General features: G+C 38.3%; 3 protein-coding genes across 4 annotated transcripts; 2 read left to right on the top strand and 1 right to left on the bottom strand.

Moving 5' to 3' along the window:
• The first annotated feature begins 456 nt into the window (after nt 1-456).
• On the top strand, nt 457-9,118 carry LOC147850156 (cytoplasmic tRNA 2-thiolation protein 1-like). 2 transcript variants are annotated; one of them, XM_087336579.1, is made up of 10 exons: nt 457-591; nt 3,260-3,374; nt 3,457-3,599; nt 3,674-3,793; nt 4,080-4,192; nt 7,070-7,162; nt 7,293-7,333; nt 8,263-8,329; nt 8,441-8,552; nt 8,712-9,118. In XM_087336579.1, exons 1-10 carry the CDS (start codon nt 523-525, stop codon nt 8,904-8,906), a joined length of 1,068 nt encoding a protein of 355 aa, XP_087192705.1. In that variant the 5' UTR covers nt 457-522; the 3' UTR covers nt 8,907-9,118. The 2 variants fall into 2 exon arrangements, with proteins under 2 accessions (XP_087192705.1, XP_087192706.1); XM_087336580.1 differs by lacking the exon at nt 8,712-9,118 and having other exon boundaries at nt 8,263-8,372.
• Nucleotides 9,119-12,223: 3,105 nt separating this feature from the next.
• On the top strand, nt 12,224-14,313 carry LOC147850155 (uncharacterized). Its single transcript, XM_087336788.1, has one exon. It carries the CDS (start codon nt 12,287-12,289, stop codon nt 13,880-13,882), a length of 1,596 nt encoding a protein of 531 aa, XP_087192914.1. The 5' UTR covers nt 12,224-12,286; the 3' UTR covers nt 13,883-14,313.
• Nucleotides 14,314-16,485: 2,172 nt separating this feature from the next.
• LOC147850154 (emp24/gp25L/p24 family/GOLD family protein) lies at nt 16,486-21,976 on the bottom strand. Its single transcript, XM_087336834.1, has 4 exons — nt 21,667-21,976; nt 17,376-17,562; nt 17,173-17,280; nt 16,486-16,897 (listed from the first exon to the last, which is right to left on the bottom strand). The coding sequence occupies exons 1-4, from the start codon at nt 21,898-21,900 to the stop codon at nt 16,764-16,766; spliced, it is 663 nt and encodes a 220-aa protein (XP_087192960.1). The 5' UTR covers nt 21,901-21,976; the 3' UTR covers nt 16,486-16,763.
• Nucleotides 21,977-22,595: the final 619 nt, after the last annotated feature.

The following is a 22,595-nucleotide window of genomic DNA, read 5'->3' as shown; positions in this document are numbered from 1 at the left end:
GTTTTTGATGTATGTATTCTAGTAATTGGATCTTAGAGATGTCTAGATAGACATATATGTGGGGAGGGGGAGTTTTATGCATTGGTACGGGAGTGATAATAGAAAATCCCAAAAACAAAAATCCTCCTCATTCCTCCCATTCATTGGTTCTCTGGTTTGATTATCGGGGATTTCCCGAAGGCTTCGGGATCATTCAAACAACATACATACATTCATGGGCCGAAGTGAAGGTGTCAATGAGGCCTCGTGAGTCAGTATCCATCCGACGAGATCAATAACAATGATCTAGGAGCAATATTAATTAACTATTCAATAAAAGAGTCGATGCTAAAATATGGAATGTGAGGGGCATTTCTACTAAATTTCTAAGAAGTCGGGGGGATATGAATTGTAAATATTGAGAAATTGATGGGGATAGAGCTTTCCTTATATACATACATACATGATACATACATACATACATACATGTGCGTCTCTACATACAGAAAGAAAGACCATCGTGCCTAGTTTTGGGGGGGGGCCATGGGCCGATTTTGTGAGCTGTGCGCAGAGAGACGAGCGGCTCTGCGCCGACCCAAGACACTTCAGCAGGTAATTAATCTCGCTTACTTCACTCTTTCGCTCTTCTTCTTGGATATCGCCCACATGCTGTTGCGATAAAGGAATAGCTCATACCACCGGCTAAACAAAAAACCCATTTTGTTTATTTATTTGTTAATCTTCCACATGTTTGTGCTTGTTTGATTGGATATTTTGGTTCGTTCTCTTTATCTTTCTAGTTGCAAAAATCTGTGATTATTACCATAAGCTAGGTATGTTAGTATTTGTCTTCTTATTATTAAAATTTTAATTCTATTATTACTATGATTACCAGTTTTAGCCTTCTTTCTGTTATTTAGTGTCAGTCCTCGTATCTTCTGCCAAAGTGAAGGAACCCCACTCACAAGCAAGAATAGCGGTTTCACACTCTAAAATCTAAACACATAAATTATTCTAATCCTAGGCTAATCACATAGCTGATCTCTCGCAAGAAGTAACGATTGTATAATAACCATGTTTGTAACCTTAGGAAAAATTCAAAGTTATGTAGCTATGTATATGCTGGAATTTAAGATGCAACATTTTATATATCAGGTGCATCATGGTCACATAACAGTAGATGTAATGATGTGAGGTTGAATTTATAATAATGATAATTTTCAGCATATGTGAAACATACATTATGAAACAATAAAACACACCTTAGGCTCTGGTATGTTATGCCAGTAAAAGTTCTTTCTTGTGTATAAAGGCCCAAGTCAGGCCACTTTGTTTATTACGTTTTTTGAGTGCTTGTTCAGTTTATAACTGGGGAATCTATGCACTATATGAATCAGTATCAAGAAAAATGTGCAATCCTATTGTTGAAGGCTGTGGAGTGGATATCATGATTGAAGTTAAAGAAGGATTCCTACTATCACCCTCTCTCTTCAACCTTTATATAGATGAGATATCTAATTACAAAGAAAGATTGGGTGGTTCAAAAGCCTGCTTACCAGGGGTGGTCTTACCGAAATTACTTTGTGTTGATGACATTGTCTTCATTTCCAACTCCCAAGAGGACTACTAAGTAATCTAAATGATTTAAATTCATTTCATATCAATAAAGATTTGTCAATCAACCTTGATAAAACTGAATTGATAGTGTTTAACACCACTCAAGCCTGGGAACAAGGTCAGAGCCAAAATTCTTCTTAAGATAGGAAAAAATGGCATCCACACAATCCAACACAGTTCTAGGAGTAACATTAACATGGTCTCAGTTCTGCCTATGGGAGACTACCTATTCACGACTTTATCATGGATATGCAGCCTTTGGTGTCCTTGAGAGTACACATATACAGGTTCAAAGACCAGGGACTAAATTGTGGTTGTTTGATGCACCTTTAAAACCAATTATTTCTCTATGGAGTAGAAAATCAGGAACTGAGATTTCATAGAGCATATGATTGACATGATTTCGAGAAGCCTTTAGTCTTGATGACTGCATGTATGACAAGGAGCAAAGCATTGGTGCCCCATGATATCATTGGGGAGGAGAAGGGTGCAGATCCAATACCCACCAAGGCACTACTCTGATCAGTGACTTCTATCCAACGGGTTGTCAAGATCAATAATTATGTCATGAAAATAACTTGCTAAACATAGAGATGATCATTATTGGTATGCTGAAATGCAAGAATGGTTCCAGTCACATAGCATAATATAAATGCATTATCCCATTCCAATATACCTTGAATGTCTACATCTGAAAATGACGAAATGTGAAAAGAATAGAGTAATCCAAGCTGATGTTATTTCATTCGACATTGAAAGAACATGGAGCAACCCCATGACATGTCTTGGTAGGAAGGTGACCCAATATTAGGTACTCTTTTTACATACGTTGTAGGGTGGACCTATTATCATGCTTGCTTATATGGATACACATCTATCTTATGCACTCGACAATGTTATATGGCAATTAAGACCTCTTCACATGAATTATAAATTAAAATAAGTAGATATGTATGCTAATCTATGGAAGAACATAGCTGCCAATTGTGCCATCAGGAGGTGGACTTGGATGAACATTATGTTTGCAATTGTACTGTTTTTTATGAGATAAGAGGGAGATACCATTGCCTCTTCAAGCAAGGGGTTGCCCTGCCACACAAGCTAATGGAATATGAAGATAAATGATGCTTGAGAGTATCTTGTTAGAACTCAAGAGACATAGAAAGAAGTTGATGGATAACAATACAACAAGTACTCATCAACTGAGACAAGCACAAAATTCTTTAACACCATCACTCATGCTACTAGTCAATCAAGGGCCACGCTAATAGGGTCTTGATCAGGACACTTGAAAGAGGTTACCCTAGATTAGGCAATAGCAATATGTCATGCATGTAGGCAATGACCATCTGGACCACATTATTGTCACCCTTTGTCATTGACAAATAAAGGCCATTATGACTTGGCACCAAAGGTGCTCCCTCATTTCAGACGGTCACCCCGTCGTAGAACAACCCACATTGGAGGTTTTTGATGGTAGAAGTTTCAATCCATCTAAGTTCAGAATCTGAAGTCCCTCGATAACTAGATTATTTAGTACCCTGTATTTAGTTATTTTTATTAAATTTATTGTTCTCAAAGACAAGATAACATTTAAGATGCAATCTCTTGTTGGGTCATTTACGACTTTCATTCTTTCATTCTTAACGTTTGACTTCTACAGGTTTGTAAAGAATGTTTTTTCCTGAAATTTGAAGAGGAGATACATGAGACAATAATACAAAATCAATTATTTAAACCTGGCGATCGTGTTGCAATTGGTGCATCTGGTGGAAAAGGTGATCTAAGTTTTGAAAAAGTGAAATGGATGGTAAAAATAGATCACTAGTGCAAACTAATTATTGTATGTTATTGGTGTAGATTCAACGGTGCTAGCTTATGTGCTAACAGAGCTGAATCGTCGACATAGCTATGGCCTTGATGTATTTCTTTTGTCAATTGATGAAGGCATCACTGGCTATAGGGATGACTCGCTTGAGACTGTGAAGAGAAATGAGAAACAAGTATATGTTTAAACCATTATGCAATAATCAAATGCCAGTATTTATTGGGACTTATTTTAGGTGTTTTTTTGCAGTATGGTGTGCCACTTCTCGTTGTTTCATACAAATCATTATATGGATGGACCATGGATGAAATAGTGTCTGAGATAGGCTTAAGGAACAATTGCACATTTTGTGGGGTGTTTAGACGTCAGGTAAGCATTGTTGCAGCTATTAGTCAGGTGTATGCTGTCAACTACAATATGTGTATACATACATACATACATGTATATATGTACGTGTATTTGTATGTATGTATGTATGTATGTATGTATGCATGCATATATATATATATATATATATATATATATATAAATTACATATGCTGCATCAGAGAAAACAAAGCATTGATAAGACACGGGTTTTACATGAAAAGGTAGATTTCACACTTTGATACAAAGAATTGTTTAAAATCATCATTTAGTGAATTGATTCCGACAGGCATTGGACAGGGGGGCTGTTATGCTGGGCGTTAACAAACTCGCAACAGGTCACAATGCTGATGATATGGCTGAGACAGTTTTATTAAATCTTCTTCGTGGTGATATTGCAAGGTCACATTCTTTGTCATTGCACATTATCTACTTCTAGGATATTAATCAAATAATGACTAAGACAGATCTATCCCAATCACAAAAGAGATCTCTAAACGAATTTGAATCTAAATTCCGAAATGCAAATTATTGTCTATTTTAATGTGGGAGTTGTCATGGGTATTCCGACAATGGTGATCAACCCCAATCAGTGTGGAAACAAATCATAATAATAGAATCATATAGTGAATAGATATCTCACACAAATCAGAGCACATATTGATAAGGCGACCTCAGGCATCCTGGTTACTAACAATCAGACAATAGGTTATCCAAATCCACTGAATTACATACATGAGGCAATTGATGCCTGATTAGAAGTTAGCAAAACAAACACAAATAACAAGTATTTTGAGCAAATGATACCTCCAAAAATGGTAGATGCTTGATTAAACACAACAAACAAGTAGGAAGCGATTGATAATGGTCCCACTTTAAGTGGTTTTCTCTTTCTAAGCATCTAACTATTCTATTCTATGTGTACTCTTATCATAATCATATATATTTATATTTGTGACTTTATAACGAATGATAGATATCCTTCTCCACACAGCTAACACATGATATACTATTGGGACAGTGTCTGAAGAAAAGATTTTTTAAAAAATTGGCCACCTTAGCTGTGGTGACCACGTGTTGGTCACTGTTGTCTATTGGCTGTTATTGCCTAATGCTTCATTGGGGTTTTCATGGGGTCACTGCGTGGCCATTCCTCTTCATTCGAGTTTTGATCAGTTGGTAATTGGTCCTCGGATCTGTACAAGTCTTTTCTAAGTTAACCTGGAATTTCTGAATTTCGTTTATCTTGGCCTAGAAAGCCCCAAGTAAATGGCCTTGATTGGTGGTTGAATTTTGGTTACCTCATCTAAATTGAGGAAGCACACTTTATTGTTAATTTTGTGTGTTTCCTAATCTGCTCATAACAACTGTATATCGGCTTCTTAGGTGGTCCAGGTAAGTAGGAGAAAGTCTTTGCTGATTGAGATTTTAAAAAATAGTAAATTAATTTAAGAAATGGAAGTTTATTTTTGTCTTCCAAATACACTCCATTTTGATGCTTGCCAAGCTCCACATTTGTTGGGCTGGACCCTACATGATGAAAAAGATAAAGGTACATATTAGGTGGGTACCCTTGACAGCTAGTCAAGCCACGATTAATCATTGTGTTTCACCTAAACCCCTACTCGAGGCCTTGCTGCCAAACCCCTTCCACTCATACTGGCAGTGGATGGAACCATGGAGCTGATTGGATAATCCATGGATCCCACTTACTCCACAGACCTCCAACTCAACAAACAACCCTTCTGTACAGAAATTATTGCCTCGTTGGAATCTGCAGCAAATGCTGCTAAGCAGGCTGAAAGCTACCATGAACAAGCATGGGCTGCAGAGAACAAATTGAATGGCTACCACGATTGGACAAAGGCGTGGAGTTATCTTAGAAAACAAGTAGTTGTGGAAAAGCATGCCACCGCTGCCACCTCAGGCTGCCAAGTACCGCATTGAGCACATTGTCAGAAGAAGAACACTGACCATTGGTCACCGAGCAATGATGCATGGTGGAACAAGGAGCAAACGAAGCGGAGAGCACAGTGGAGGTCACGGAAAAGGAAGCCTGTCATTTGGCGATCTGGCAGCAGTGATGGAATGCGCTAATGCAATGAAACTGTGGGCTGTGGACGAAATTCTCATGCACATAGACAAACATGGTGATGAAATCTGAGCTCTGATTGCATCTTTACAATTGGAGTGACAAGAAGCTTACAACAGCCAAACAGCAAGCCAGAGGTCTAGCAGCCAGGGGTATAGTTGTCAAGGAGCATGAAGAGAATGCACCTGGGGCTTAGGCCTACAAAGTTATATAAGGGAGTTCCTCTCTGCTTGCATGTCAATTAGCTGCGGTAGTGGTGCCACGTAAACATGCGTGCATGTGCTACTCGAACTGGACTGTGGGGGACCTGAACCAGGGAAGACATGACGTTGGGCGAGGAGACACCTAAACCCCATCATGTGTTTCCTTGTGTAATTTCCCCCTTGTGAAATAGTGAGCTGTCAGGATTGAGGATTTGATTCGGGTCGAGGAAAGTCTAGACCCAAGGAAACCTTAGAGTAGAGGAAAGCTTAGACTGGAGGAAATCTTAGAGTCAAGGAAACCTCAGAGTGAAGGAATTAATTCCTTCTCCTTTTGCTGGTGCCGCGATTCTCTCTCCCCCTCTCACCATGGTATTGCATCCGATCAATAAAACAAGACCTAGATTAAGACCTTAAACTTTAGTTTTTAAAAGAAAAACCTTTTTACAAAATAAGGTTTTCAACCCAAGTATAAAATGATTACAATAGTGATTGTGAGAAATGTTTACAATAGTGATTACAATGGAGCGGGGATTATAATGGAAGGACTCCGAGTTTTGGTGGCCCAAGCTCACGAAGAACGGCTGCCACGCCTTTTGTTGTTGTGGCTTTCCACTCCCTCTTGTGGTCTGCCTCCTTTCTCCACCTTTTTGTTCCTCTGTTCATCACCTCTATGAGTGAGACGAAACCTTAAACATCTCTTACCCAACCCAAGTAGAAATAGAAAATGATGAAGAGGTGGCCCAATTCCACCCTTGTGATCATGACTCACCCAACCTAAACTCCAAGTAGAAGAATAGAAGAGGAAGAGGAAGGAAGAGGGTTCAATATTGAATGGATTTTTTTACTGGTATCGTGTATGAATGTTAATAGTATCTGAGACTTACACCTCCCCCCCCAATTCCCTGTTCCCCCTTGTCCTGGTTTTATCTGATTAGTTTGGAAAGTGAGTTTAGGGAGGTAATCTTTGAATCCTTTTTGTTGCAGACTAAGTCGGTGCACATCCATAGTTACAGGAGAAGAAGGATCGCTGCCTCGTTGCAAACCATTCAAATACACATATGAGAAAGAGATTGTGATATATCCTATCTTGCTATTAAAGTGAATTAATGCTATGTTGCAGTGTTTGTATCATAAGTATTTATCGCTTTGTTTGTTTTTCCTACATATTTTCTATTTTTCCTTTGACACCTTGACGTATTTTCATCACGTATGCTTACTTCAAGAAATTGGATTACTTCTCTACAGAATGTAAGTTTCTTTTGTACTTGCTGTTCTATTTACTATTCATAGGTTGGTACAAGAAATTTGAGATGATCATCACTGTCTATATCTAGAAATATATATTGCATTACATGCCACACCCTATGAGTGTTCGATATTTATCTTTTGGGCAAACATGTAAAACAGCAATCTCGTTTCTGATGACCATGTGATTGGATCATAATCATAGAGAATGATATATTAGATGGTAGTGTGTTTGAGCGTTTGATATTGATCATTTAGCAATCTCATTTCTGACAATCAGGTGATCAGATCTTAGTCATAGAGGTTTTCTACTTCCCATCCCCTATTTTGCTCCATTGCCTGCATTACTGTCACCACCTGATTGGATTATAATCATAGAGAAATTAATGTATTACATGTTCATGCATTTGAATATTTGATGTTTATCTTTCTGGAAAGCACATAGGAAATTACTCTCATGTGCGACAATCACGTCATAGAGATATTCTACTTCGCATCCCCAATTTTGTTCCATTGCCAGAACAACTATTTTGGTCATTCTCGTGCTTGTTTCTCATTACCAAAATGCATTCCATGTGCTTATGAACCAGATGGTAAAGCTGATAGGAATTTTTGTCAAGAATATCGACAGCCTATTTGTTATATTATGTTCTAGTTTTTTGTTTTGATGTTATTACTTGTTTTGAGAGGAAGATAATCCCTACACAAACCATTGCAAAGTGTTTGTTTGGTCACCCAAAATAATTTCCTTTAGGAATGAGCTAGGGAATATATCTAGATATTCTCCCACTGCGCACAACTTTGTCTTTTGTCTTTAATGTCGTTTAACTAGTAAGATGCATGCTACAGAGTAGAATCGATGTTCTAAATGATGTAAAACGACACGTGTAGTGTTTTTCTCAGAAGGTCTTGTTTACGTATTCTTTCTACAGGCATATACTCACCCAATGCATATCGAGGATTCGCAAGAGAGTTTATCAAAGATCTTGAGGCAATAAGGCATGCTTTTTGGATAGTAATAGTGGATAATTAAATGTTTTAGGTGAATGATCAATCAAATGTTTGTTTCTCTTTTATTGCTGATCAATTTATGGAAGGAATATTGTGCAGACCAAGGGCTATTCTGGATATTATCAAATCCGGGGAGGGTTTCCGAATCTCTCTTGATGTTAAGATGCCAGAACAAGGATTGTGTGAAAGATGTGGATATATATCGAGCCAGGTATAGTAACTCAAAGGGCTACTAGTATGTTTTCTATTTGCTTCCATCATCTGCGGTGCCAAACATTTACACATCAGATCTTTGTGATTTTGTATTAATATATTTTGGGCATGCGATGCTATTATTTGTATTCTAAGATGTTTAGCCATAATAATACAGAAATGGTGCAAAGCATGTGTTTTATTGGATGGCTTAAATAAAGGTCTCCCACGTCTAGGGCTGAGCCGAACCCGACAAACCAAAGCTCTTCCCACCACGTTGATTGAAGATAACAACAGCAGTGCCAATTCAGACAATCGAAAGAATAGTAGTACACAAAGACATGATACAAAGGGTTTTTCTTTGGATTTTTAACATAAGTTTCAAAACAAAACAAAAATAAATTGTATCTTTCTGACTAGTCCAGAATACATGTTCTTCATCAATTGTATAATTTTACAAACAGTATGATTAAACATTATTACCGAGGGGGCTTAAGTTGTTGAAAAGATCCAAAAGGAATATCTCAGGATCAGCGAAGAATTCACTGTTTGATAACATTCGTTAAACATATTTTACCTGATGTTTATGGCATTGTATGATTGATAACATATAACATTTAGAAACTCTAACTTTTATATGAAATTTTTTAAATTTCTTTTATGTTGGATTCATTGAAAATTTGTTAGTTAACCTGTTATTTCGATCGTGTTCAAGTAAGCCCTTGGTTTCTTTCAATTTCTGTAATATTATGTTCAAATTTGGCTTCTGGCTTATATGTTTGTCTCAGCCCTAACACAGGAGTAGTTTGATGTAATCAAAAGTAAAAAGATGCAAAAGGGTTTTTTCATGGTTTGTGCATTCACACAAAGATAGTCATACTCAAACCACCCTTTAAACGAAATTGGCCAACGATAACAGGTTTTTAAAGTTGTGCATAGAAACTAATGTCATACATGCCTAAAGTGAAAGGTAGGCTGGATTTTTTTTTCCAAAATGAAGCTACTTTCCCATTAGTTAGGAAGGATTATTACATAGAGAGTCTACAAGGAGACTTATACACACATCGGGGAGTCTTTCTCCGATCAAGTAAAAGAAGATGAGCCTACTTACAATGCCTTGCGGCCTAACTTAATGTAAGAAGCTACCTATATCCAAGGCGATGCCCTTCAATGTTGCCTAGTACGAGTCGGCTCTTGGGGCCTACAACGAAGAGGGGGTGGTAGGTGAGTAGGAAACAACCAACGTGGGGGCTAGTAGTTCCACCTCGGGCCACTCCTGCCTTGCATCACCATAGGTGTGTTCCACCATTTCTGCCAAAAGCGCAAACGAGCAGAGACCACGTCGTTGGAGTGGCGGCAAACCTCTTCTAGTTGCCCTCGTAGGCAGTTGATAGGCGCGAACCATATGTCCATGATCACTTCCTTCGGGGGTCGTACCGTACCTTGGAAAACCTTGAGGCAACGCGCTTTCCATATATACCACAAGGTGAAACCTACGATCAACATCCAGATTTCTGGAAACCTAAGGGATGCGGGCTGCAAGCCTCTTTCAAAACGGATCTTGACGATTTTGCCTCTCGTGCATACATAGCACTAACTATCCGCATTGACGGTGTCCGTCCACCCTTCGACCGAGTGATCAATCCATGCCGCAGCGCTCCACGAGGTTGTTCCTTCAACTTCACATGCCGCAAGGAGGCGAGTCACTCTATCCCATACCTTTTGAGCTTGAGGGCAATCCCATAGACAATGTCTCAGAGTCTCAATAGGTCAAGAGCACAATGGGCAGCCTAACGAGCCGCCACGTTTATCTAGCCATTCGCCAACGAGCACCACATTATGACCGATCTGCCACCAAAAGAGCTTGATCTTTTCAGGCATGTGGAGACGCCAGAGACCCATCCAAAAGGTAATGAGCGCCTCATCGGGGATGCCCAATGTTCGCCAGCCATTGCGAAGGGGGCTGCCTAGCTACAGTTGCAAAGTCCGATCCAATTTAGTGGTGTAATCGAAGACGTGATGGAGTCTATCGTCATGTTTCCATCTGAAATCCCCTATGTCCCAATCTAGATCGACAAGGGGGCGACAACCGTATACCCTTAACCTCCAATGGGGTTCCACCTTAGCAACATCTGGGTCTGTCTTCCAGATGTTATCAACCTGTGCCACCACTCGGATTGGGTGCCAAGAGCCCCTGCTCTGACTGTCCCCAAAAACTGTATCTCTCCCCAATCCGCTCACACCCTTTAGCGACTTGACCATTCCAGCTTCGTCAAAGAGACCGAACCATGCATGTTCTCTCGCCTCCCCCATCGGAACCCTGTCAACTTCCTCAGCTATCAGTCTCCGCATTTTCGTAGCTCCCTTGAGGGGAGGGAAAAGGTCTTGTTGGGCTCTTCCTGAAACAACCATGCGTCTCCAATCGTCTATAGATAGGAGGCCTATTTGTGCTAGCTTTCCCCATCCTAGGCCCTTAAGTTGCCCTAGCATCGTGTCGTCACTTGTTCGCACGTTTCCAGAATAGTGGTTGTCTAGTCCATTCGGTCAATGTCTCCGGGGTGTGCTTGACCAAATGTTGTCGTAGATGGCACCATGCCCGCAAGATGGAGTTCGCGACCCTGTCCTCCGGATGGCAAGCCAGCTTGGGTGGGACTCCGCTCGTGCAGCACCAATTCAAGGAGTCGGGCCAAGGCCCACCATACTTGGGAGTCCCTGCTTGCAACCTGTTGCGAAGTAGTACCTTCTAGCACCCCTTACCTGGCAGGAGGCAACGAACCACCATTTTAGCCAGCAATGAACGACTCTGCATTAAGGGGTCTATGAGGCCAAGCCCCCCTTTGGCCCGCGGTTGCATTAACCAACACCATGACACTCTACCTATTATGTAGGCCTTGTTCAGGTATTTGTATAATAACTCTTTTTGTTCATTATGCTTGCTACATGATTTATGCCCCTAATATTTTGAACATATTTGTCTAACATGTATATAATAATAATGTATAAATTTTCAAAGTGTGGCATTGTATTAAGCATAATCTACTTCTCTTACTTAATTTATTCATCATTATAAGCTTTCTAATAATATGCTTCAACTAATTATTGAAAATTTCTTAAATTAGTTATGACAAGGAAGCAAATAGTTTGTCAAACCCTAGCTATTAGTAGGCTTATCTAGGAGGATGACATGGGAAGTATTAAGTTCATATGTATGGGTCTATATGGGTTCTTTAGCATCCGTTAGCATTGGATCACTTTGATTGTACAAAGCCTCTAGCATCCATGGATTTGGGTCGCCAACTATGCCTCCTACAATGTATGACATAAATTAGCATATATCCTGAATATTCTAGCACTTGTTTACATGAGGTCTTTTTGCCAGATGGGAAATTGGGTCCAACAAGATCACATTCATTTGCATCAGAATTGAGCACTCGATCAATTCTTAGCATAGGGTGTTTGGAAGCTTTCTAGCATGTGCATGAGCACTAGACTGCTCGGCGCATTTCAAAGCTTTCTGGTGTAGGATCATTGGGAATGGACACACATAGGGTGTGTGGGGATGGACGACTATTCGTAGAGCGGGTTACTAGAATCGAAGAGGCCATCAAAAGAGAGCCCCCCCACCCCCCAAATAGCTGCCTACTGTGGGGTAGAGATAGTGCATATATACATTGGGGTAACTCTAACCCATCAAAACCTTCTAGACTTTGGGCTTTCAAGTTTCTTCCAAAACCTTAGCTTAAAGCCTCAGCCATGGCTGCTTCTCCCTTCTTTTCTGCTCCTTTCTCTCCATTAGCTTGGAGTTCTTCTTCTCTGTTCCCCACAGAACGAATCAAGCATCGCCCAATTGCAGGATATGGTGATCTCAGAAACGAAGGCGCATTTTCTCTTCTTGGAAACCCTTGTCACAGAACCGACGGCGCAGACGTGCTCAGAAAACCTAGACCCAGAATCAACTGCGCAGGTCTCTTCAGAAAACCTAAATCGAGCTTCTTCTCTGCGGATTCAGAGAAAACTCAACGTGAACGAATAATCCCACAAGCAGGAAGAAGCAGAGAGAGCCCTCGACGCTCTGGAAAGCACTTAAAAACAAGAAAGCTCCGAGGAAACACAGAGAAAAAAAAAACCTCTGGACCGTATACAAAACATCCTGATGATTACTACAAATTTGGCCCCTATGGGCCTTACTCTTACAAAGCCCCTGTTGTGGGTACAATTCAGCCAGTTACTTCCTGGTCAGATGACTATGTGTTTATGTGGTCTACCCTTAAAAACCTTCAAGATATAGAAGAGGCTGAAATTCAAAATGCTTCCGTCAGCTATGATCGCCAAGTCCAAACCTTTGATGATTCAGTAGGCCTTCAATTCTTCTATGTTTTCGCTAGATTGCCCTTTAAGTATGAGAATCAACCTTTTTGGAAGGAATGGAGTCTTGTTTCGGAGATAACAGTAGAATCTGGTGAGGTGTTGGATAAGGTTAATTTGGCCTCTCGGCTCGGTTCAGTTATGACAAATCGGATTACCAAACATACGGCATGGATCCGTCCTGATTTAGTTTTTGTGAAGAAACCATCGTATCAAGTGCGGTTTGAACCTCAGCTTGAGTTTATTCATGGGTTGCAAAATTTACTCTTTGAGGCTGTTGGAGAGGTTCATGAAAAGGATAGCTATTATGGAGTTTTTTGTCGGATTTTGGGTGTAGATGTGGATGCTTCAGATGAAGAAATCACTTCAAGGTATGAACAAGCTTCTGAAGAAACTCGTCTTGCATGCTTAGAGCATTTGTTCTCGATGCATCCCATTAAGCTTATGTATTTCGTTCCATATCCCCATTTGAGGGTTTGGATGAAAGAAGAAGATTCACAGTCATCACGTAGGGGAAGAGAAACCGAAGCTTCAACACCAGGAAGCATGGCCAGAAAGAAGGAAGAAGAACGTTTTGATACCACTGAAGGAACTGATGATGAAACAGAATTTAGCGAGTGGACCGATGATGATAATGAAACTGAAAACAGCCATGATAATGAAAATGAAAGTGAAAATGAAGAGTGGGATGATATAGGCAACGAAAGTGAGAATGATGATATGGAGAACGAAAGTGAGAATGATGAATGGTATGCGAATTCTGTTAGTGATTTCCAAAAGAAGGGATCAAGGAAAGGTAATATCGCCAACTCAGTGGATATCATAGATATTGATGCACACAAGATTGTTGGTTTTGAATCAAAGCATAGACCTGTACTGAAAGCTGCAGCAAGGCCTTATACATATGTCAATTTTATAAGGGAGATGGTCATGCTTCGGGAAATAATGCTAGAGCATAAAAAGGAAGCTGCTGCAGCTCAGTGAGTGATAGAAACATGTCTTAATGAAAGATCAGACATAACCTTAGGCATTGTTTGTTAAAAAGGGAATTTGGAAAATGTATATTGAAACTTTATGCATGGGCGAGTGAACAGGAGGAAAGGTATACAAAACCTTAACATGGGTAGTGAAGTGATAATGAGGAAAGCTATAGTAAACATTATGCATGGTCAGGAAAGTGAGATGATGGAATATGTTTTTATGATGAAAGATAGACTAAAGTTTATGCCTGGTTCAATCTGACCCAATGTTGAACCCAATTCTACATCAAGATTCACGTTATAGATCCTGATTCCATTGAAATATGATCCAGAATATTGACTATTGCAATGAATAGAGATATATTGACATATTCTCTCTTTAGGTATATTGTAAACGTTCAAAGTATACATAAGCTCTTTAGAGGACATTGAAATAATGGAAATTTTTTGTCAGCGAGTACAGCTACAAATGATCTAGTTCCCAATCCATTATTGTTCTTTAATCCTATAAGTTACAGGTCCATATAATTTTCTTGATTCTCAAATGGTTTGATTATTCACATCCCCAACAAGGTATGCATGATGTGTATGGGTGTATTATATCCCCCTAAAACAACTGTATTTATACGTATTGGAATATTATATCCAATTCACCCATACATACACATCTAATTAAACTTGTGCATGGGTTGAGTGGATATCTAATGCATCCCCTACAATGTATGTCTTTTTATGTATGAGTGTATTGTATCCAAAACACCCATACATATACATATGTTCCAACTTGTGCATGGATTGATGGCGTATCTTATACTTGTTATATCCAACTTTTAAGATATGGTATATTTATGCTTGTATAGCACCCATCATCTTGGAATTTTGATCGTGAGAGATCTTAATGCTAGAGTTCCAACTTATCGAAATGTGGAAGTTAACGGTGTTAGGTTTAAACATGACTCAAGAGCATTTTATTATATTAGATTATGGTAGGCTTCTTGTATACATGCTTAATTGCATAAACATGAAGATTCTCAATGTAACCCATGCCTTTCCATTGACAAATGTTTTGACATGTTTCCCACCTTTGCGAGAATAAATTTTGGTTGACTATATATTAATGGAAATGAGATGCATCCATGGTGAAAGCATACAAAATTGGCCTATTGTTACCTGATTCAAACCATGAAGCCTTTATGCTTGCACATTGCAAACACAAATTGAAACATTAAGCAATGTCTTAGGATACAATGGGAGAAGAGGTACATTATGTGGCCTTCCTATAAAAAAGGCTAATCTATATGCAAATAAGGTTCAGAACCATGCTACGAACTTCTCCCTTAGCAAAGATGTGAAAATAAATTGAAAGAAATTGAAGGATGTGGTAGGGCATCAATATTGTTGTGCATGTATAGGTGGGAGAATGATGGCTTAGTTTCCTATCTAATGTGGGTTGATAAAGATTGCAAATATGTTCAGGCTCACTAACATTGTATCAATATCAAAGACTAGTGTGGAGAAAGGGAAGGCAAGATTATCAAACAAAAGAAAGGAAGAAAAAGTAAATGTTTTAAACTCCAACCAAATTTAACTTGGAGACAACTCAAGGGATGGAACAATGTGCACATAAGCCTTAATGCATTATGAGATGTTGCCTATAACATTTGAGTATGGAGACACGATGTCATTAAAGCAACATATGCAACTTTAATCAAAAGTGAACTCTTGAAATGGGCAAAACCACCAACTTGCCAATAGATAACTACCACGTATCAAGCTATCAAGCTATCAAGCAATGTTTTCCGAAAGATCAAGTCATAAATTGTATTAAATTAATTCAGCATGGAGGATATAAAGATTTGGTATGTTTGTATACTCTTTGTTCAATACCAAAGGAGAATATTACATTACAAATATCAACCCTCAACATTGGCTCCTATACAAGGTAAAATGCCAAAATGTATCCAACCACATCTTACTAAAGCCATGAGAGGTATCCTCATGGCATCATCACCCAAGTATGAAGATATGCAATAAATATACAAAAAACTTGGCTGAATGGCACATATATCCTAGTAAGTGTGGGTTTCAGTGAGAAGAAACTGTGAAAGTGGAGAATGGATCATATTTACATGCTCAACATATACAATGTAGTTTGTGAGAAGCATGATAGACATGCATATTTATTTAATTATCATATTGAAATATCCATCAAGAAGAATGACCAAATGTGTGTATTATTTTCACATATCGAGTTATAACTATTGAGTGGAAACCCCCTGGCTAGAGATGATATGTTATTAGTTTGATCCATATATCAAAATTGGCTTCATAGACAATAGAAAATCTATTTATGCCATTAAGATTTCAAAACCTGGAGCACAACTAAAAATGAGTTCATAATCAAAATGTTATAGTGAAACTGTTTCTAATTATAGTTTGAATCATTTCCTACCTTATTTCTCTACTTTCGGCTAGATCTCTTATTTTGTCTAGCGCTACATGATGCTTAAAGAGAGACGCTCAGAGAATTCCTTAATAATTCCAAGAGCAAAGCTATGGCAAATGCAATTTGATGATGCAACAATAGCTGCCGTTAATTCATGAGAGTTTTTGCACAACATTTCCATGATATATTCATTAAGACCTTTGAAAAAGTGTTTCCATGATATATTTAAGACTTCTTTACCAATTAACTGTCTAGGTTCTACTTGGAACAATCATTGATAAATATGATCTCATCCACACCAAAAACATATCCCTCTTTCATTCGAGGTTCCATGTCTAAATTTTGTATGGATTCCATTAACTGCCTGATAATAAAAATCCATCCCTCACGCTCAAGCTTAGAAGCTTTTTGTAACCAAAGTACAGGTATGAAAATTCAATCATACCCTGTTGTATCCAACCCTCTTATTGAACATTCGTCGAATAAGAAACACTTGAGAAAGGCTTGCAATAACCAACGCCAAATATTCCGCGAGAGTATATCCAACAAGTCGTCGTCGTGTGCTTTCCACCGCTATACATTAGTTAAAAACACAACATGAGTATTGCGAATAAAAATTATAATTATATGAACATAATGCATTCAATGTTGTATCAGAGGTGGAGGCTTGGCCAAATGGTTCAGGAAGGACCATCTAAATCCAAAGTAAGTAGCTCAGCTTCCACCGCCTTATTGACATTTACTGACCAAGTAAGAAAGGAATGTGTCCTAGATTCCAGACGATCTTCATAACAGCTAAGGTAATGCATATGCAGATAACAATAACACAGAGAGAAAGAGAGAGATACTAAGGCGATGTCGAGTATCCCTTGCTCGCAAGTATCGTTGTTCAGCAGAGACTGCCTCTAATGCTTCTCTCAGCTCAGCAATCTTCACATTTACAGGATTGAGATGCTCTAGAACAAACAGCAAATAACCACCAAAAGAATACTTAAAAGCAAGACTTTCATATAGCAAGGCTTTAGGGTGTAAGACTTTTCTTTGAACTTACCGTCTTTGGCCAGGTCATGTTCATTTGGGATGTGACCAACATGAACATAGAAAGCAATGGTCTCTGGTGTGTGCCCCTTGTTGTGGAAACAAAATTTGTATGGACCCCTCCTCGGTGCCCTGAATTCAAACTTCTGACCAGATGTTCCGAGTTGATTAAGCACTACAGTTCCTGAAGGAGCTGTCACCTACAAATGTCCACAACTCCAAAATGTTTAGTTAATAAGACCAGATAAAACCAAATCAAGAACCTTAAAATGTCTGTGAAACTTTATTCTAGGAATCCATCTGTCTCCACATTTAGAATATAGAGTGAAAAAGACGAGGCACATAAACTACATTCATCTGCAATCTCCAATGAGGTATATATGATAGGAATTGAAGTTTAATAAGAAAACTTGCCCCATGCTATATTTTATGCATGTTGATAGCTAACATGACAGAATTTTGTTCTAATAATTGGTTTTCTACACATGCCACATAAAATGACAGAATCGCAAGGGAGGACACTGAAATCATTGATACTGATGTTTTAAGTGATTATTAGCACTGTCTTTTGGATTATGGTGCAGCCAGTCCTCTAGAATTCCAAAGATTGGTTTTCTACACATGTTGATAGCTAACATGACAGAATTTTGTTCTAATAATTGGTTTTCTACACATGCCACATAAAATGACAGAATCACAAGGGAGGACACTGAAATCATTGATACCGATGTTTTAAGTGATTATTAGCACTGTCTCTTGGATTATGGTGCGGCCAGCCTCTAGAATTCCAAAGATTGGTTTTCTACACATGTTGATAGCTAACATGACAGAATTTTGTTCTAATAATTGGTTGTCTACACATGCCACATAAAAAGACAGAATGGCAAGGGAGGACACTGAAATCATTGGTACTGATGTTTTAAGTGATTATTAGCACTGTCTCTTGGATTATGGTGTGGCCAGTCCTCTAGAATTCCACAGACTGGTTTTTGCTGTCTTATGCACAATTTTCACACGTGCAGGCAACCACACAAATGGTGGTTGGGGTTTCCTAGAGAAAAATATAAGTTCGTTTCGATTTAGATGGCGTTAATGATAGCTTGTTATCATTTCTAAGAAGATTGTTCTCATTCTCCAGCAGTTAGCTCCTTTCAAGTACTCTACCAATTTCATTACCTTCAACCTGATTATCTCACTTTATCAGTTAGAACCTTTGCCAATATACCTAGTTTTCAACATGCCGCTACAAGTGTATATCACTTGAAACATTTTTCTATTTTTACATGACTACTTGCTATGTATTGCTTGAGAAAATAGTCAGAAGGGTATACTCCTTTTACATTATTTATTCCCATGTTCTTTGGTCCAGAACTTAGCTTAAGGAAATATCACTAACAAACGTCACCAAGAGAAGCATTCCGACCAGACCTGGGAGTTTCACTGTGTAATGGAAGACCAGAACTTGGTTATGATTTTAAACAAGGACTGTGAAACAAGTAATAAATTTACGTATAATTTAAGTTCTAAGATCAGTTGAAAAGAATTTGTCATAATCTTCTACTTTAGTTAGTTTTGCCCATTCTCCCATTCACAAATCTTCGACCAAACCCACCCCTTGCACGAATTTCTCTCACGACCACAATATGCATTTTTTATTGCAACATTCATTGGTAATGTTCTTGGACATTGAGAGTTGCTACTCACTTTCAAATGTATTACGTGAAACGTAATATTTTTGGTCTCATAGGTCATATTTGACCTATGAAGACAATATAGAATCTATCTATCTATTTATGAATAAAGAAAAATACCAATAGGAGTACCAGTCTAGATGAGTCCAAAATCTTAAGAAGGTATTTCTTTGTTGTATAATATTTCTCTGGAAGTGATATGTCCGCTAAACTAGGGTTGATTGGTGTTCTATTGCCCTCTGGAAGTTACATGTGTGGTTTTAAGAGAAAAGAAAACAAAAGCTACGAGTGATCTGCTCAAGAGTTCATCATGGATGCATGAAAAAGAAGATTCTATACCACACAAATTGTCATTGTCCAATAAAACCTCAACAAATCTGATGGATAAACTCAATGATGGCAAAGATTAAAATTTCAGAAAATGGAAAGAAAAATAAATCTAGGAATAAAAAAAAACATTGTCCTTTGGTGTCTGTAGTATTTCAAGCACCAAAGAATGAGGAATCAAATTTGTAAGAACTTATACATCTACCAAATATGCTTGGAAGATTAGTTATCCATTATCTTAGGACTAAGGTAATTGTACGTGTTTAGGATTTTAGTGTGCTAAATTGTCGTTTTGGCATTTGATTGAGGTTCACGCCCTCTGTGGTGATTGCCAAGCTTCAGGGCTAAGAACTCTATTGCCCCAAGTTTTTCTAAATGCTTTCTCTTCCTGAGCATACTTTTAATAGTTATTAATTGGGCAAAAGCTGATTTCAAGTGAAGATGTTAATTAATGCCTTCTAAAATGGTTTGGGGCTGTTTCTGAGTTGGAATATCATCCTCAAAGACCTAGATAGACAATTCCCTTCAGAAACAAATATGATTTTACATAAACTATTATTTGACAGTCATACGTGTTTATGACTGCATATGAAATCTGGTTAACAAGTACATTTAGTTTTCTTGGACACTTCATGAATTTCTAAATTAGAAATTTAGCGAATTAGAAAATGAAATGAAATTTTAGAAGGTTTATTGATGAGTAACCCAGAAACATATAAACACATTAAAATGTAATTAGTTCATCATATAGTTGCAATTTCAATTTAATACAAGATAGAAGGGTATAAAATCGCCACTGATCAGCAGAACATGAAGACAAAAATATGCCCTTTACGCTTATAGAGAAAATCCACAGAAAGTAGTGTTGATTATCATCAACAACATCTCAGTCTCTAAACATGGGAGGGCGAAGACAATTCCTACAGTGAGGAAGTACAGAAAATACATTCAAATTGGCTTCTTTCTAATAAATTAATTAAATGTTGCAAATATGATGAAAGTGAGAAGATAAATATATCACAGCTTCAAAATATTTAACTTTGTAATGAAATAGCTCAAGTCGAATAGTACTGTGCTTTCATCTTCTTAAAGAGTGGACTCAAGTTATGCAAAGACTCAATTGGAGTACGTGCGATGTATCAAGACACGAAATATAAATATGTGAAAACATATTTTAGAAGCCAAAATACGTAGTTCTTGGGTGGATATGATTGAACATATGCACGTACAAATGCAAAACCAAAAAAAACATTGGCCAATGCACCAATCTCACATGGACCCAATGTTCCAAAAGGCAAGGTTGGACGTCCAATCTTTGAGTTGGACAAATCCAACATTGTGCCTCAGGCCCATATACGTGCTATTTTATATTTAAGCATAAGAAACAACCTTATGCAAAAAACCATTTGAGACAAGTGTACTTTATCCTCTCCAACATATGAGAAGACTCTCTCGTAATGCTTTTGTGTCCCGTAGGTCATCCCATTGGCCTCCCAATGGTGATGATACATCATCATCTTATCTCTCTTTCTAAATTCCTCCACCCTTAGCAGGTGGACAGGGGACATGTAAAGTACACATGTAATTTATTGGTAGTTAAGAAGTAAAGATGAAAATGTATTCAATTTATCACTTTCCCTCCTCTCATCAATTGTATATAAACTTTTTTCTCATCACCTGCTTGACCTAGGATAGCACAAACCAAGAAAGCAGCTCCATCTGTGTGGGCATGCTTAACTCTTGAGAGAGAAAAGAATTAAATTTCACCCCTTTTAATCCTCTCTTTGAGTAAGAGATTTGATAATAGTGTCATTGCATGCACTACCTCCACGTCTTCTTACTTAAGTGAATGTGATTAAGTGATTATCTACTCCCTGATTATTACCGTATATTTTAAGCTGTGATTGAGTGTGTGGTTCTTAATTGAGCTGTAATTTCCCTGTCAAACAACTTTCATGACCCCACCAAAAAACGTATGCATTTTTCTCATGCTTGATTGCATATCCTATAGTTTTCCTAGGAAACACGGTAATATATGCAACGATCTACATCATATCTATCTCTCTAGCCTCAGAAGACAACAATAGACCATCTCTACCTAGAAACATATCTCTTTATCCATCTGCAACCTCTCACAACCACACAAGCCCATATATGAAGTACTGGGTCCCAAGCCAACCAGAAACTATGTAACATTTTTTCCTCAAACTCGGTCCTCCTCTCTCTTTCTCTCTATCTCAAAAATTATAAGTATAATCAAAAGAAAAAAGAAAAAAAAAACATTACCGTAAAATCAATTCCTAGATGGTCGTCGCTCCAGAAGATCTCATGATCCACAACCACGTAGTTTCCACTCACAAGATCTCCTTCATATTCCACGGTCTCATACACACACTCTGTATTCTGAACAGTGATCTGCAATCCTAGGCACTGCAAGAATGGTTGAAGCAGAAGAAGAAGAAGAAGAAGAAGAAGAGAAGATAGGAGGAACCCATGTTGGAATATCGACATATCTCGCATCCACGTCCTTCTTGGAAGCAGAATGTGTGGAAAATTCTGTGCAGTGGCAGCTTCTTTCTGTTTTAAAGAGAGAGGGGGGGGGGGGGGGGGAGATCAAAGCCAATGCTTTAGATTCAGATAGGGGCAGGACCCAACACAAAAACAAGTATTGTCTAATTCCCGAAATACCCCTCACGTTTTCTCAAACCCTCATCCGGACCAACTCTTTTCATCACTCCAATTTCCATGGTACACTGTAAACTTCCAAATGACCGAAAGCCCGCCTCGTCCATGAGAACAATAAACGAAGTAAAATGAAATGATTTGATATGTGGCACTTTATATAATTGTTGTACTCGTACGATTACCTTTGAACAAACACAGTTTCACAAAAACCAACGAAACTATGATTAGAGTACATGAAGAGGTGTATCCATAAGTATGCAAACTCTACGAAGTAATATGATTGTATGATTACATTAATAGGTATAGCTTGTACGAATGTTAACGACATAACTAAAGTATACTTGTATGTGTCAAAACAACAATAGAAATATCTTCGAAACATGAGGTGGCTCTTATCTTAGGCAATTATGGCTTTGATTTTGTGATAGAACAAGATTAAAGACCGCAATCTAGGATAGCAAGGTCTTCTAGCCTAACACAACACTATTGCATTTGATGCCTATCGGTTGATGTTGTGTATGATGCCACAT

Source organism: Azolla caroliniana, unplaced genomic scaffold (genome assembly GCF_043228905.1).
Source record: "Azolla caroliniana isolate FFs.n. ecotype wild unplaced genomic scaffold, voAzoCaro1.0.p SCAF_21, whole genome shotgun sequence".
Lineage (NCBI taxonomy): Eukaryota > Viridiplantae > Streptophyta > Polypodiopsida > Salviniales > Salviniaceae > Azolla > Azolla caroliniana.
The sequence above is the reverse complement of the archived record's forward strand: the minus strand, read 5'-3'. Positions and strand labels throughout refer to the sequence as shown.